Source organism: Ochlerotatus camptorhynchus, unplaced genomic scaffold (genome assembly GCF_037179485.1).
Source record: "Ochlerotatus camptorhynchus isolate MF236.1 unplaced genomic scaffold, CSIRO-AGI_Acam_v1.1 ptg000138l, whole genome shotgun sequence".
Taxonomy (NCBI): domain Eukaryota; kingdom Metazoa; phylum Arthropoda; class Insecta; order Diptera; family Culicidae; genus Ochlerotatus; species Ochlerotatus camptorhynchus.
In genome coordinates this window covers 228,846-246,971 of record NW_027040628.1, presented here as the reverse complement: position 1 = coordinate 246,971, position 18,126 = coordinate 228,846, and the positions used below count along the sequence as shown (strand labels likewise).

At 38.3% G+C, this 18,126-nt stretch overlaps 1 protein-coding gene across 10 annotated transcripts in view; it reads right to left on the bottom strand.

The window, feature by feature from the left end:
• Window positions 1-15,429, bottom strand: part of hyd (E3 ubiquitin-protein ligase hyd) — a 61,114-nt gene extending 45,685 nt beyond the window's left edge. For all 10 annotated transcript variants that reach the window (XM_065221070.1, XM_065221069.1, XM_065221076.1 and 7 more), the window contains exon 1: window positions 14,880-15,429. In XM_065221070.1, the coding sequence (XP_065077142.1) occupies window positions 14,880-14,941 (62 nt within the window). In that variant the 5' untranslated portion in view covers window positions 14,942-15,429. The remainder of the gene's footprint in view (window positions 1-14,879) is intronic.
• Between the last annotated feature and the right edge of the window lie 2,697 nt (window positions 15,430-18,126).

Here is an 18,126-nt window from a genome sequence, read left to right as displayed (position 1 = left end):
TGTGCTGTTGCCGAAGCCCGGAAAACCGCCGGGGGATCCTGCATCGTATAGGCCAATATGCTTGCTGGATACTGTAGGAAAGCTCTTAGAGAGGATCATCCTCAACAGGCTGACGAAATGCACGGAGAGTGAACACGGATTGTCGGAGAGACAGTTTGGATTCCGGAAAGGGAGATCGACGGTGGATGCAATTCGGACAGTGATTGACAGAGCCGAGAAAGCTTCCAAACAGAAGCGGAGAGGAAATCGATACTGCGCCGTGATTACGATCGATGTCAAGAATGCATTCAATAGCGCCAGCTGGGAGGCCATCGCCAAGGCGCTCCATAGAATGAGGGTTCCAGGCTACCTCTGCAGGATTCTAAGTAGTTATTTCCAGAACCGGGTCCTTGTCTACGTGACAGACACGGGGCAGAAATCGCTTAGAATCACGGCGGGGGTTCCCCAAGGCTCCATTCTAGGTCCCACGCTGTGGAACGGAATGTACAATGGCGTGCTGACGCTCAAGCTGCCCAAAGGAGTTGAGATCGTTGGCTTTGCGGACGATGTCGTCTTGGCGGTAACCGGTGAGACGCTGGAAGAAGTGGAAATGTTGGCGGCTGAGGCGATAGATACGATTGGTAACTGGATGCAAGGAGCGAAGCTGCAGATAGCCCACCACAAAACAGAAGTGATGTTGGTCAGTAACTGCAAAGCAGTGCAGCGGGCAGAGATTACCGTTGGAGAGCACACCATTGCCTCGAAGCGCATGCTTAAGTATCTGGGAGTGATGATCGACGACCGGCTAAACTTTAATAGCCACATCGAATATGCTTGCGAGAAGGCGACGAAGGTCATCAACGCAATAGCCAGAATCATGCCGAACAATTCTGGTCCAAGCAGCAGCAAGAGACGTCTTCTGGCTAGTGTTTCCTCATCAATACTAAGGTACGGAGGTCCAGCCTGGATTGAAGCGCTGAAAACGAAGCAGAACCAAAGGAAATTGAGCAGTACGTTCCGGCTCATGGCCATGCGAGTCGTGAGTGCGTACAGAACCATTTCGATGGAGGCAGTATGCGTTATCGCCGGTATGATCCCAATCGGCATCACCTTGGCGGAGGACTACGAGTGCTATATGACGAGAGAAACCAGAGGAGTACGAAAAATGGTGCGAACGGAGTCGATGGCTAAGTGGCAGCAGGAGTGGGATGCAGCAGAGAACGGTAGATGGACACACAGGCTAATACCGACTCTTTCGACCTGGGTGAACAGGAAGCATGGAGAAGTCAACTTCCACTTGACGCAGTTCCTGTCTGGTCATGGCTGCTTCAGGAAGTACCTGCATCGGTTCGGACACACAACGTCACCCTTCTGTCCGGAGTGTGGGAATGTGGAAGAATCACCAGACCACGTGGTCTTCGAATGTCCTAGATTTGATGATGTGCGAGAGGATATGCTCGCCCTTAGCACGGAGAATGTCGTCGAAGAAATGTGTCGAGAGGAGGGCACCTTTAACGCCGTCAGCAGAGCAGTAACGCAGATCATGTCAGCGCTGCAGCGAAAATGGCGGGAAGACCAACTAGAAAGTAGTAATGTGCTCACACAAGTGCGAACTGAAAGCCGAAGCCGGGAGAACTCTCCGTCAGAGTAGGCTGTATCCACCACCAGGGATAACCGAGTAGAACGTGACGCTGGGAGATAAATGGCTCACAAATTGGAGAGACGATCAGCGAACTGGAAGCGCCAATTAGCTGAGGTAAAGTGAGGTGCGTAATGCACGGCCCCCTCCGAAGTAATACGATAAGTGGTTCCGGGGGAAAAGGGCAAGGCGTCTAAGGAGGTTTTAGTGCGGTAAGAATCCCACACACCGTGTCACCGCGACTGTGCGCCCAGTCGTCAAGCGGTGGCACGATGGCCTTTTTGAAGGTTTCCTCCTTGCCAAAAAAAAAAAAAAAAAAAACACACACACACACACACACACACACACACACACACACACACACACACACACACACACACACACACACACACACACACACACACACACACACACACACACACACACACACACACACACACATGATGTCCGGGAAAATCCAAAAACTAAAATTTAGCGAAAAGCATAACCCCGAAAAAAAAAATCTCATCACATTTGAAAAGAGACTTTGAACCTTTGTAAACATAATTTTTTAGGCCCATTTCTCGCGTAACATTTGAAAAGGGCCTATGTCCAAAATGTAAACAATCCAGAAAATGAATTGTAAATTTTTCCGCCAGTATTTAATTCCTATATAAATAAATTGAAGTATTTTAGGCATTTATATTGTTCACAATAACAATAGTAACTATATCTCAGTACACAACATCCAAAACATGCGAAACGTTTTCAAAAATACATGAAAATCGATAAAAATTTAATATCACAGTAATAACCCTTTTTGTGAATCTTTAAATGGTTAGGCCCTTTTTGTTAAGCCGTTGTGCTTGTCATCATAAATTGTAGGCCCTTTGTTAAGCCTTTTCTTAACGTCAAATAAATCATCGGCCCTGCCTCAAGCAGTAGGGCCTAGCTTTGATTTGAAATTTTTCAATCATCGGCCCTTCTACGTCGCTAGGCTTATGAATGGAACCTCATCGAACGAAAAAAAATATATGTTAGGCCCGAGGTTAAGCCGTTTTAGCATGAATGATTGGAAAAATTTCGTGGATCGGCCGTTTTTAAAATCAAGTTATTTTTAATGATTTTTATCGATAATGCGGAACATTCCTATACGACTGGTAGCTAATTACCAGTGCTACAGAATGGTATCAAAAATCGGTTTGTTTACATTTTGATCATAGGCCCTTTTCAAATGTTACGCGAGATTTCAAGCGAATCGAAGTACGCCCAAGCAAACCAACAACATCATCGTAGGGAAAATTCTGCCCTTCTCGATGGTGCTCTTGGATTGCGTAGGCGTACTTCGGTTCGCGGAAAAAGTGTCTAACAAGTTTTGTATACACACATATATAGATCCTTTTCCAATGTTACGCGAGGCATAATTTGATAAAGGAGATTCTTATCTAGCGTCCAAAGGTCAAACACAACAGAGAATGTTTCTGCAGCTAAGTTATTAACGAAAGAGAAAGTCGATGTAGAAAATCGATGAATGCAGATATTATGACCTTTTGAAATGTTAATCTAGAAATGTTAACAGGTATACAAAAAATTACGATTTTTATGGTAAGTAGGTATTTCATTTTTTAATCATGACCAAAGTGCAAATTTGCCATGATATTTGTAAGGTAACTTATCTTCAATAGCAAAATTTCAAGGAAAAAATGGTAAAGATGAAAGTATATTAGGGGAATAATTACTAATAGAAGTGTGGACGCTGCTTAGATTGACGAGAATACGTACGCGTCCACACTTCTATTAGGAATTTCTCAGCGTAACGGACACATATGAAGTGTTTGTTAACAATTCGACAGTGAGTATGCATAAGGGCGTATACGCGATGATCGATTCTCTTCATCGATTTTCTCTTTGCATTGCTACAGCTAAAGCGAAACAATTTTCTAGAATTTGTTCATTGCAGAATTGTAACAGCTTGAATTGTCTATCAAAAGCAACAGCAAACGCACCGGGAAACGTTAATTCTAGCAAGTTATTAACAAAAGAGACTATCGACGAAGATAATCGATCATCGCGTTTACGCCCTTATGCATGCTCACTGCCGATTTATCTTCTACTTGCTACACTCAAAATAATCCACACGTCAATGCTACGTGAAAACATACGTGGCTTTTTTCCATCGCATTCACGTGGATCATAGTACAGAATGAACTAATGAACTCTCATCCCACTGGAATTTCACGTAATAGCTACGTGACTTCTCCCGTATCTTTTACGGAGTGTTTAGGTAGAACCTAGATGATAATCCAGTAAATTTTATCAAAAAATTCTGTGGAAAGCACGTTGTTTTGCGTTGATTTTTACCTTTTGTTTTTTTATATAATCAGATTGATTCACAGTCAATTATTACAATGATTGCATTATTTTCCAATTCGTATGTTCCTAACTAAAATACATAATTGGAAAATAATGCAAAATATATTAATTTTTTTTTTTTTTATAGTGATCCAGTGGCAGCAACTTGCTAAAACTCTACACTGGACCCCTTTTATTGATAAATTTTACTTCTATGAGCCTCTATTTTAAATCAACACACAGACGTTCCTAGGCTATGGTGCCCGTTTGGTCACTGTTGTTTTTGTGCTGATCCAAATAGTTTTGATAATATAATTGCGCATTCTTGTTTTTTTTAAAAGGTTGATTTTCGTCCCAGTCTTGTCTTCTGTCGTCACTTATTTTGTCATTTTGTCTTGTGTATTAATCCCCACTTGTCTTGTTTATTGTGTCAACTGTGTCTATTGTCCTTCCCCATCTGTTACTCTGTCATGACTAATTTCTTTGATATATAAAAATAGTAATATCAATTATAGGATAATATGGTTTTGTCTGTGATATGGTTATTTCTCGATTACTTTTTCAAAGGGATGCACCAGCTCCTGCAAACAATGCATCCGATCGTCGATCCGGCGCAACCGGCAGCTCGCACACGCTTATCAACACCACCAGCAGGTAGAGGAAAATTTCCCCTATCTGATGATAGTGCCAGCACGCGCGGGCGAGCCACCAGTTACGCCAAATCGACGACCAAACGCACCGCCTACAAAAGCCGATACGCTCCCTTGAAAAAGTTATCGAGATTTCTACTAATTAATGAATTATTGACAATTACCTCTCATGATCCTTGGCTCTGATTTTAACTTACCACTTTTTGATTATTTATCAAATACTTCTCCCAGAATATATAACTCCCCGATGCTTTGTTGGTTTCTGGTCTCATTTGGATTGGTCCTGAATTTGTTTGACATCCTGTTCGAAGTAATTCTTTGAGTTCCAGCTTGTACGTGTCTCACGTCATATGATTCGCCATTCATAAAGATAATGGGTTAAAAGGGAGTAAAACATACATAAAGGTAGATTAGTATTAGTTGTACTTGATCCAAACAATAGAAAGAAGCATAGATGACTTAGTAGAAAAATAAAACTAATAAATAACTAAAAGTGCAATGGATAAGTGTTAGTTCCGGGATCATTTTAGTGTTAGTAGTTATGTTAGTTTTGATCCGTATTCAGCCCTGCTGGCCCCTCAAGCACTATTTGCAGCAATTGTGATAAGATTATGCGACACTGCTACTACTACTATGTTAGATGTATGACTTGTCAATTTTCGCAACGCAATGTCTTTCAATAAATCACTCAATCAATTTGATGTTTGAAAATTTGCTCAAAAGGGCTTTGTTGACACATCATACCTTACCGAAAACTAAAGCACAACAATCCTAATTCTTATTTCAAACCTATCAACATATTTAACACATCTTTCCTAAAATTTCACTTGTTCGTAAGCGCCTGGTTGAAGATATGACTTTCACTATTGACATTGTCTGTAATTAACAAATAAACTAAATAGGAAGATTTATTATACAACTTCATAGGCTAGTCGCCTCCCTAAGCGGACCCCCCGCGTCCTATCTCTTATGTTAATTAACTTTCTGAATTCTATAATTGAAGTTTATTTAATAAATAACTGAAATCTCTAATCTACCTACATAACCCATGCTTTTAAACTACAATTTAACGTGTTTCAAGTACTTCTGGCTTTTACATATCTTATCTTATATCTTTGTTCGTCCCAGATGACACCTTCAAGTGACTAAAATGCTTCACTTTGAAGTTAGTTTCCAAGCTAATTTTAAATTGTATATTGTATACACGCAGAAAAATGGATTTTTGTTTCAGGGCCTAATGTATTTTGTTATTGATTCAAACATATTGTATCACTATTTCAACAAAACATATTTTTGAATCAACAAAATGGTTTTTAGAATCAACAAACAGATTATTGACTCTACAACCGGTTTGTTAATTCAAAAATATTTTTCTTTGAATTAACCTAATAATATATTTGAAACAATATCAAAAATATATTAGGCCCTGAGTCAAAAATATATCCATTTGAATTTAAAAACCATTTCTCTGCGTGTAGGGTAAATGTTCCAACTACGCTCTCACGTTTCCACTATGTGGCACCACAAAAATACATATGGGTATGTCACAATAGAAGCACACCACAGTGGAAATCCCGAGCCATAGTTCAAACACTTATCCCAAATCAAAATGAAGCACATATAAGATTAGTTACAATACCATGTACAAAAATGATGTTTAACATTGTTTCCTGAGTAATACTTCAATGAAAACAACAATGAAAGCTTGTCACGCAAATAGAAGGAGCACTGTTGGGCACTTTCTGAAATATTTCAATAGTACACTCAGGCAAAAATAGCAAATGATTTTCATAAGATCCATCTTATGAAGCGAGTTTTTATTATTTGTTTGTGCTTTCATAAGATTCTTATGTAATTCACACGATCTGAGCGAAATTTATACGACACAACGTTATTTTCCATACGTTCCGCACACCCATTTCATAAGCGCCATTATGAAATCCGTATGTCACATCAGTGTGAAAAATCATAAGTGCTTCGTGAGAAAAAGAAAAATGGCGACCGAATGTAATTTGTTGTCAGACCTACCGATTACTTCTTCCGTTTTAAACACATTTAAAGGTAATTTATTGTTTGAAATAGTTAATAATCGATAATTCAAAATAATTATTCACACAGATTGTGGAGTAGGAACGGTGCCACAGAAGCAATAGAAAGATTAAATGAACTAAGTGTTATACATATTTGAAACCATAGATGGGCCCCCTTTCAGAGTACACGAGATAGGTAATAAGTGCTTGTATAGAAATAAATGTATTTTTGATAAATAGAATGTTTTGTCTTTTATATGAACTTCAATAATAAATTAACATTTATTACACCGAGCCAGCAAAATGTATTGCAGGTTCGGTATTATGAATGTTCAACATGCTCCATGTATACATAAAGTTAATTCCATTAGAGTGTCTTATGAAATCCATAAAATAGATTAGATGTGCGCTCATAAGATTTTCTTATGAAAAATACTAGACCATAGTATGAAAAAGAATATCAACGCCACTGACGTCATTTCATAAGAACTTCTTATGAATTTCAAAGTTTTTTCTTTTGTCGAAATTTCATAAGCATATCTTATGGAGCTCATACGTAATATTTCCTCAGTGTATAATTCCCTTGCAAACCCAAATGAATCTATCTGCGTAAAAATAAATAAAATAAGAGTGATTTGCGGCAAAACCCGCCAGTATCACACCCAACGTCAGTGCCTATACGTAAGCGTACTACGACGCGGCTCTCAATTAAAGGAGTAACAAGTGTGATACTATCACTGCTAGACTAGATCTTTGGTTCTCTCATGCAGTGGTTTATCAGAGAGGGGAAGCTTAGTAATCGCCATTGCCTGCCCATGACGCCATTCTATCGCGGCATGAGCCAGCAACGCCGACCATAAACCCACCGTCTCCAACACTCCACTAGCATGAAATTAAGCCCGCCCACCAACAGCAAGGTGCAAAAACTAGCCAAGGGGAGGGGAAAATAATGCAAAATATATTATAATGCAAAATATATTAATGCAATAAAACAATACGGATAATATATCAAATTTTATTACAAACTAGCTTCTACAGGATTAACATTGGAACTATTTTTAACTCGAAAATACATTTTAGACTGATCACCGATTTATGTATTGATACTGGAGAACTATCAAATAACTCAATTTTTAGCACATCTACTACAGATAAAGATCTTGTAACTTCATACGCCAGAAAATTTTTGTTGGTTCCAAAAACTTGCGAAGTTGATCAGTCGTAATTCTGAGCAAATCGACAAAATCGACTCCACATTCTATTCAAATCAAAAAAGACACATCAATATAAGATACAATCTCAAATTAAACCGTTCTTACCATCAAATATTTCTAAGATGTTGATGTGATGCGTGATGTTTAAATGAACTAGCAGCTCTTGCAGTTTCAGGGCTGTTACAAGATTTTCTAAATTTGATCCGCGAAATCCGCGATTTCTCAAAAGAAATCCGCGACTTCAAATACTAATCCGCGACAAAAAAAAACTGTTTTCTTTGCCTAAAAATAGCATTTGTATGGCATTTCAAGCCTAACGCTTATATAGTAGCATATTAGATTTTTGCCTGCTCTCAACTTAGTGTTCTTTGAAGTACTTTCACATTTTAATTGAGAGCTTTCTTTGCCTGTACCATCCTATGCCAAAGAAAGTAAAGACATTCTCCAACCCGAAAAATTAATAGACCGGACGGGAATCGAACTCAGTCGCCTCCAGCATGGACTTGCTTTGTAGCTGCGCCTTTACCGACTGAGCATTATTAAAAAAAAAATGCATTTTCATTTGCAATGCAATTTTTTTTTAAATTTAACCTGACGTATTTTACTGTCCTAAATGTTTTAGTTAATTTGGCTTTAGTTTTCTCAATTTTGTACCGATTCATACCAAATACTCTGCACATAATCGAGAAATTACCAGAGTTTCATAAGTCACACTTGTTGGTCACGTTGCGGTTGTGTATTTACACGGAAATTGCTTGGGTTCTGTCCAATGGTGAGTCATTTTTATGATTTTTTTTATTTTCAATGTGAACCTAGCACTTTTCGTTGTTAAATAATAACCGAATCGTATACATGTGACTTTATGGATCATGCACGACTTATTACATGTATACAGGAAATTATAGGTTTTCCAAATCGTCCAGGACATCAGTTGATTTGTTCTACTAGATCAACCAAGACTGCAATAATGTCTGTAGATTCAAAGTGTCTCTGTCGATCATGCATGATCTATTTCCGAGTAATCCAGATGTTCAAGGTTCTTCAAATCGCCCTGGAGTTCAGATAATTTGATCTATTAGATCAACCGAGATTGGGACAATGTCTTTACTATCGAAATATTTCCAGACAGATGCACAGTGTCTATGTGGATCGTGCATGAACTATGTTCATGCATACCAGATGTTTTAAGTTCTCCAAATCGTTCTGGAGTTCAGATGTTTTATTCTACAAGATCAACCAAAGTCTGTAGTATCGGGATAAAGTCTGTAGTATCGAAATATGTCCAAACAGATTCACAGTGTCTATATGGATAATATTTAATTATTTCCACGTATACCAGATGATCTAGGTTCTCCAAATCGTTCTGCAGTTCAGATTATTTGTTAACTAGATCAACAAAGACTAGGATAATATCTGTAGTATCGAATTATCGATTTGGAAATCCTAGAACATTTGGCATACACGGAAATAGGTTGGCATGATCTACATAGACACTGCAAATTTGTTTGGGCATATTTCGATACTACAGATATTGAATTAGTCTTGGGTGATCTAGTAGAAAAATAATCTTATCTCCAGAATGATTTCAGAACTTATAACGTCTTGTATACGTAGCAATACGTCGGGTACAATCCACATAGACACTTTGAATCTGTTTGGACATATTTCGATACTACAGACATTATTGGAGTCTTGGTTGATATAGTAGAACAAATCAACTGAACTCCAGGACGATTTGGAGAACCTAGAATATCCGGTATACATGGCAATTGTTTATGATGCTATGGTATGTTCATATTGGAAAAAAGGAAAATGTCTCACATTGAACAGACCTCAGGGAATTTCCGTATAAATCCGATGTGACTTATGGAATTGAGATCATTTCTCGATTATTTGCAGGGTGTTTGGTTTGAACCGGTAAAAAATTGAGAGCCAAATGAACAACAAAATTGATGACAGAAAAATAATCCGGGACGGAAAGATTACAATGAATTCCACAATTTTTGTGACAGCACATCAGTCCCTTCGCGATTTCCGCGACATCATTTAATGTTTCCGCGATTTTCGCGACTGAAAATTCAAATCCGCGACAAATCCGCGAAATCCGCGCCTGTTGTAACAGCCCTGCAGTTTGTTTTCAACATGCGCCATTTTGCTTATTCTTCATACACAGAATGAACGCGGAATGCAGCTGTCAAAATGAATTTAAAAAAGGATGTGATTTTCACGTAAGACAGATGGGGCGACTGCAGTAAAAGTAACTGGCGCTTCATTTCATATACAACCAAAGTCCGATGATAGTTACCTTTGTCAGATAAACTTGAATAAAAAAGCATTTTTTCTTTTTGGAATCTACGTGATTTTTCACGTAGCATTGACGTGTGGATTATTTTGAGTGTATTCTATCCACTCCAATCGGCAGAATTGTCCCAAATAGGTCGAAAGCGTTTTTAAAACGCTCCAAACTTCTCAGGTGAGTGTGGCTATTGTCGGTAACCTCTTTTTCTTCGGCAACCTTTCAGTATTTGAAGTAAGTGTTAAACATGATTGTGCTACATTTCCCCGAATGTCACTTCCCGAATCCCAGACAAACATATACCCAATTTCCCCGAATACCATTTCCCGAATGTAATTTCCTCGAATGAAATACTTTGACTGTATTACATTTCAAAGGTTGGTTTCGCGAGCATTAAGAAGACATCTTTGAATATTGCAACAATTGGGTTCTCTAATTTTGAAAAATATATCGGTTTTTATATATCATCGGAAAGAGCTTCGTTTTCTGAGCACAGCGATATTTTTTTCAAACCCACACACTTTCATCTCGATTTTTAAATCAAGATTTAAAGCAAAATAATAACTTCACTGTTTGACACTAAACTGACAAACTGACAGCTCGCTCCCATACAAAGTGACACCGAGGGGCGCTAATAAGGTGATTTTTGCAAATGTAATCGTATTTATTTAAAATATTTCCAGTGTACCAAAATTGATGAAATTTTGGGTTTGGGTTCCATTTTCAATGCAGATTACGAATATGCATTAACCTCAATACCCTTAAAGAACCCAATTAACCTTAAGAACAGCTCATGATTAAAAGAAGGGAAGATCTCTGTTCAAAGTAAATCAATGGGGCGAGAGTTTTAGTGATGCGGCGGCAGTACCAGAAGTGGAAGTGTAAAAATTAGTAATACATTTTTAGGAGATTTTCCCTTCTTTTTAAATTTATTTAGGAGATTTTCAGCCGTAGACGTATTTTATCCTTCTTTTATAAATGTTTTTTTTCGAAAACTTTCTTAAAACTTGTGAGATTGACGGTTTGACAAATTTGTAATGTTTTTGAGGAAATTTTTGCCCTCTTTTATAAACGAACAGTCTTCCGAGAACTTAAAGAATATGTGAGGTCGATGGATTTAAAAATGGATAGCATAGTTTAAGGAGATTTTTTCTTTTAAAAATTCAAATCGTGGAATTTGGCAAAACTTGTGAGATATATGATTTGACAAATGAATCGAGGAATGCTGTGAGTTTTACACTCACAACTATTGACAACTATGGACGAAAAGTTAAACCGAAAAATAATGTGTGCAGATTTCAACATTTTTATTAAATTTTCGTTTGTGGAGGCGAAACGAGACAAAATATTTGGTAGGGGTGTTGCGCCATAATATAAGCCACATTCTGTACCAATATTTTTTTTTTGAAAGGGCCAAGAAAAAAGCTTTAATTTAATAAAAAAACATTTTCCGATTTTCTGCGTACAAAACAAATCGCCATAACTTCTGTTTATTACTGTCACCTGTTGAAATTTGATTGCAATAATTTCCGAAACAAGTTTTGCTCCCGAAAGAACTGTTTATGTAAAAAAGTAGGAATAAAAATATTTTACCATTTTGTCAAACCATCGATCTTTCATGTTTTTCCAAAGTTCTCGAAAGAATTGCTCGTAAATAAAAGAAGGCAAAATCTCCTTAAAATTTATAACCAATTTGTCAAACCGACGATATTTTGCCAATTTTTTTTTGTGCTCTTTGGTTTTGGATTATAATTCTATATATAAAAATGAAAATGCTTTTAACGGCTCAATACATTAATATAGGGGAAAGAGGGGCATAGTGAGCATCATGTGCTTTGGCAATGCGTTTCTAGCTACTCGAAGCAAATTAATTGTTAGTTGGGTTAATCTCATAAACCTTCCATTTGCATGGCTTGAAATTTAATCTGGTTTGCAATCTGCTCACTATGCTCAAAATATAGTAAGAAAATTGCCAGCAATAACGGTTGGAAATTCCTTAACTTTTTTTGTCGGGGATATGGCATTCGGGGAAATGGCGTTCGGGGAAACGACATTCGGGGAAATGTAGCACAATCGTTAAACAATTGTTCTATTTTCGGCAACTCGAAATCAGCCGTAGGGTAGAGCACTACTTCGGCCTAAACGCCCGTTTTGGGCCTATCGAGCAGAAAACATCAAATCTAGGCTAACATTTTAAAATGGCGTAGCTCCAAAATGTAAACAAACCATATTTTGCCACATATAGGGAGAACACTTCACAAACTACTTCAAATCATCATCATCATCTCCGGGCGTAATTCGTAAATCGCTTCCGAATGTTGATGACCCGAATATTAATCCTATTTCACGAATTTCCATTTTCTGGATGATTTTATTAGCTTGACATATAGTAAATCTAGACTAACATTTGAAAAGGGCGTAATTCCAAAATGACCAAATCGATAAAATCGCTTCTGAATTTTGTTGACCTAAAAATTAATCCTATTTCACGACTTTCCATTTTCTGGTTGATTTTATAAGCTTGACATATAGTTAATAGTGTAATCTATCATCGTGCATCACTAAAAACTCAAAAAAAGTTTTCTTTGTCGTGAAATTGAGAAGCAAACATCATACGCCCTGATAATTTCATACATGTTGTTACCCCCCAGATCTTCCACCCTTTGAACTGCCAACACTGGTGATACGCCGTGGAAGTACACCCTCGGGATTTTTTGTTTGTTGTTCCGCCTTGGTTCTTCGTTCGCAAATTTTGTGAGAGTGGAATTACGCCCGGAGATTTTTTGGTCTGCTTTTTGTTCGTTGTTTAAACGTGAACTATCAATCGGATGCATTTCAAATGAATCGGGCGTGACTAGATACTACAGAATCAAAACATTTGGCATATTAAAACCATATAATTCGTAGTTCTGGTGCAAGGCGTAACAACCAGATTTATCATAGATTTGAAAGTTGGAAATACGCCATGTAAGAAGAAACGTTTTTGATAATTTGAATGATATTTTCTTCTACTTTTTCGTATTTATCGAGTAGTTTGTGAACTATTCTCTCTATATGTGGCAAAATATGGTTTGTTTACATTTTGGCTCTTCCGCCCCTTTCAAATGTTAGTCTAGAAATAGTGTAATCTAAGTAATGCACAATGCTAAAACTGCAAAAAAAAAAGTTTTTTTTTTGTCGTGAAATTGAGAAGAAAAACTCATACGCCCTGATAATTTCTTACATGTTGTTACCCCCCGGATCTTCCATCATTTGAACTGCCAACACTGATGATACGCCGTGGAAATACACCCTCGGGATTTTTTGTTTGTTGTTCCGCCTTGGTTCTTCGTTCGCAAATTTTGTTAGAGTAGAATTACGACCGGAGATTTTTTTGGTCTTCTTTTTGTTTGTTGTTTATACGTGGAAGCGATTTTTCGATAATACATAGTGATTTTGGAATTACGCCCTTTTCAAATGTTAGTCTAGAAATCGGATTAATAATTATTGTTATGTCATCAAAATCAAATTGTGATTTTGGAATTCAGCCCTTTTCAAAATTTAGTCTAGAATGACTCGTGCTTGTTGGCGCTTGCACGTTTGGTGTACTACAGACACAACAGCGCAGCAATGACATTAGGTTGACGCCACTGCACCGGTGTAGCTAGCGCACTGGAAAAATTAAAACGACATTATAATATTATCCAGCGTAGCTCACCGGTGCAGTGACTTCAACAAACGCGAATCATTGACAGCATTACCACAATATTATTGTTGATTGCACGTGAAACCCAAAAACATACAACAACAATGTAACAAAAATACACGTTAATTTCCGTCAAATCATGTTCGATGTTGGTGTCTTGCTTCATTTGGAATAAGTGCACCGAGAATTTTAAGACACCAAGGGCTACACTTTTTTGTAAACAAGCTTATATGTACAGTTTGGTGGGAAATGTGCAATATTTTCATGATTTACCTTATAGAAGCATGGAAAGACAGCATACGACAAACCACCAGAACAATAGTTCGAATGGCTGACGCATCAGTATTTTTCCATAAACAAGGACCAATGTACCTGAACCATACCATCGAAATAATGACCTTTTAATGACCATACGAACGCACAAAACGTATAGCAAACAGTTGGCCCATAGCTTATTTAAAGCCCCACAGAATAGTTTAAATTGTTGAAACCTGGTGCGTACCGGTGATTTATTTGAAACGATAACGCGTTAGAATACATTAGTAGCATTAGTCATCTTCAATTTCATAACCTTCGGAAATGTAGTTGCCTTAAAAGCAACATTTCGTTAAAATACAATACACTTTCTATTAACCACTTAAGAACAACAACTAATTATTATTCATACATCCTAACCTTCCCTACGGATGCTGATTAGCTCACCACCACGTCGAATGTTTTCCCGTCCGCTGCGCTCTTCTACCGAAAAATCCTTTCACATTCAGGTGGAGCAATTTTCCACCTTTCGCCTGACATATTCGCACATACCGTCCAGGGCGAGCAGAAAAAGGCGATACCCCATGTCGATAGACCCATAAAAAAGGAACGACAAAAAAGAAAAATCGGCCATTTTTGATTGGTTACGAGCGGAGCGCTAGCGCTCCTGCTATTGTTGTTGTTGTTTCCACTGTTCTGCTGCTGCTGGCTGCCGTGAGCCGTCGAACGTCTGGCTGCCATCTTACTTTTCAATTTTCTTGATTTGCCAACATTTTACAAGCCACTTTTCCCAACATTACCTGTCATTTAATTGATCCTCCGTTCCGGGCAGCGGATGCACCACAAAGTGCAGCGTTGACATTGTTAATTTTTATCCACAAATTCCGTTTGATTGCAGGTTGAATTTTCCTCTTCGAAAAAGGTGAATTTTCTTTTCCTTCCTCACACCTAGCTCTTCGCACACAGAACAGAGCAGCGAGCAGCTCTTCGTTCAACTCGACTCGACACTGCTGCTGCTGCCTATCTGCTTCTTCTTCTTTACACTTATTCAACACTCTTCTTCTCGATACTCCTTTTGCTCACCGTGAAACGAACTCGTGCGGGCCAAAACACGAGTTTACCGTACACCGAAGTGATTACCAAAAATGATCGATTTCAGATCTTATGTGCACAAACACTAGTCACGGTTAATCCACTAAGCACTAATTACGCACTGCTAAACTGATGTTTTTCCTACACTTGAAAATCACCTTCCTCCTGTTACCACTTTTGTATAGGAAATTTTTCACCCTCAGCATGCGTTTTGCTGCTGCTACTGTCGATGGCCGAGGTTGTTCTGCAAAACTGCCAGCGTCGAACTGCGAGCATGCTGTCACTTCAGCTGCCAACACTTTTTGACAGAGAAGCGCCGCGGGCAATGAGCTCAAAAGCGAAGCCTTTGTTCGCTGTACTAGAATTAGACACTGAAACAAAAGGGGTTTTGATTTAAAATCAGTAAATATATTTAATACTCCCGGTAAAGGCCTGTATAGAGATCGAAGCGAAGTGAAAATCTCATACAAAATGCTACATTTTTCATCTGCGTGAAAAACACTACTCACAAATATTTCACGTCACTTGGAACTGTAAACAGATACGATCCGCCGAAATTGAATGTTGTGGCTCGTGTTATGGATCATATCTTTTTCCCTTACGTTTACTTTTTTCACACTATAGTAAAAATCCACACATAATTAATAGAAAATTTCTATAAAATATTAAGCATAATATTCATTTGGCCACACATATTTAGATAGCATGGAACAAAACACATACAGATTATGTGTCATATAAACAGTATGTGTGATCACATATAGAGCTGATATGTGCAAGTGAGATTTATGTGTCTGGCATATAGAAACTATATCATAAATCTAATTGCAAAAATCTATGTGTGGAACACATAGAAACAATCATTGTCTTTTTCTCAGTGCACGCATGCAGCTCATTGATGAATTTACGCGAAACTTCCGATTTTAAATTGGCTCATCTCTTGACAAGCCTATATTGGTCCCAAGCAAATCGATTAATACCCTGTTCACATTACAGCCTATATCACGTAATATAGGCTGTCTTGCAATGAGCACACATACATAGGATTTCCAGTGAAAACTAGATGTATGAGTGCTCATTGCAAGACACCGTATATCACGTGATATACGCTGTAATGTGAACGGGGTACAACCATAGAGGTAACTCTAAGACTAGTAGGTCCCGAAGAAACGTGCTCAACTTTTTGGCTCAGCTCTGGTACTATCTTCGGTCCCAAGTTAATCGATTCACCCCTCGAAATATAGGAAAATCCACTAACCCCTCATTTTATCTGTCAAACTTTCATAGCGAATCAAAACAAACATTGTGTAGTACTAGAATTTTGACTAGAATGGGGTACGTTAATCGATTTGCTTGGGACCAATAGGCTAGTCAAGTACACAGAAAAAAAAGTTGTTGAATATTACATCCAAACTGCTGCAACCAGGTCAATCCATCGGTTGTGTAATATAACGTTGTACGATGTACATCGATTTTGCGAACAAAATTACATCCATTGATGTAATATTGTATCTGCTTTTTGCTATTACATCATTATTTCATACATCAGCTTGAATTACATTGATCGTTATTACATTTTTTTTTGCTGTGTAGTGAGCCAATTTAAAATCGTTAGTTTCGTATTGATTGTTGGTACAACCAACAATCAATACGAAACTAACGATTTTAAATTGGCTCACCACTTTAGTAGCTTATTGGTCCCAAGCAAACGATTAACGTACCCTATTCTAGTTGAAATTCTAGTACTACGCAATGTTTGTTTTGATTCGCTATGAAAGCTTGACAGATAAAATGAGGGGTTATTGGTTTTTCCTATGTTTCGAGGGGTGAATCAATTAGCTTGGGACCTAGGGGCAAGACAGCTGTACTCAGAGTAAATATATTTGCAGCGAGTAAATTTGAGTTACTCACATTTACTCAAAAATGATCAAAGTAGTCTCGATTTTCTGATCATAGAAAATATCGTCTGACAGCATATTAGGTTTTCAATATAAACACAGTTTTCAAGCATTAAAAGATTCAAGGCAGACCAGCGATTGATTGGTTAAAGTGTTGTCGTTGAAGATTTTTGATGATGTGGTGGTGTTATTTCAGGACTATACATGTTGGTACTCCACCAGAGATTTGAGAAGTTTCTGCCCTGTGAACATAAAAAGCTTATCTTGCCCAGCCTGTAAAAGATCCGTATCATCTTTTTGAACTAATTTCAGACATGAGGAAATCCAACATAAGTATATCGTGAAAAGTACAACTAGGTTCTAAAGTTATAACGTTTAACTATTCGTTCGTACCGGCAAGTTCAGTAGCAAGAAACTCCTCGAGCTGGGTCTTAGAGATTACTTATTACTTGGTAGTCCAAAGGACTTCGTGAACAAGATGTGCAGTGTACGGTCACCTGACTACAGATCATTGCAAAGTATGTACTGAAAGATAAGATATGGATTGGCGGGGAAACTACTGTTTGTTTTTGTTGGGATTTTCTTCGGTACGTACCACTGCTACCTTGTTGCTGATGCTGACGATCTGGCGACGTACTTCAATTACTCGCTGCTACTGCTGTCGACGAACGGTGACTGGTGTTTTCCGAACCGATGGGGAATGGTGGTTTGACTGCACGCCGGTTTGACGGGGCTTGTCATTCGTGTGTAGCTTGGAAGCCTTCCAGGCGTCTTCCCTCGTTGGCGAGGATTGACACGGTCTAGGACGATTTCGGAGTGACCGTGCCAAAGGGGGAATGCTCCTTTTCGGTTAGGGGTAACCTCTCCTAGTTTCAAACCTCCTTCGTGGTCAGTCGGACCAGAGGTTAGTATTAGTCCTTGACTGTTCGGCGAAGTGAAGCTTGATCTGATCCAAAATGGAGGTACCTGGTGTATAACACACGAACGCCTGATACATGTAACCGTTCTGTTACAAACCTTCATTTCGATGTTTTCTTTATTGCAGCAGGTGATCGAT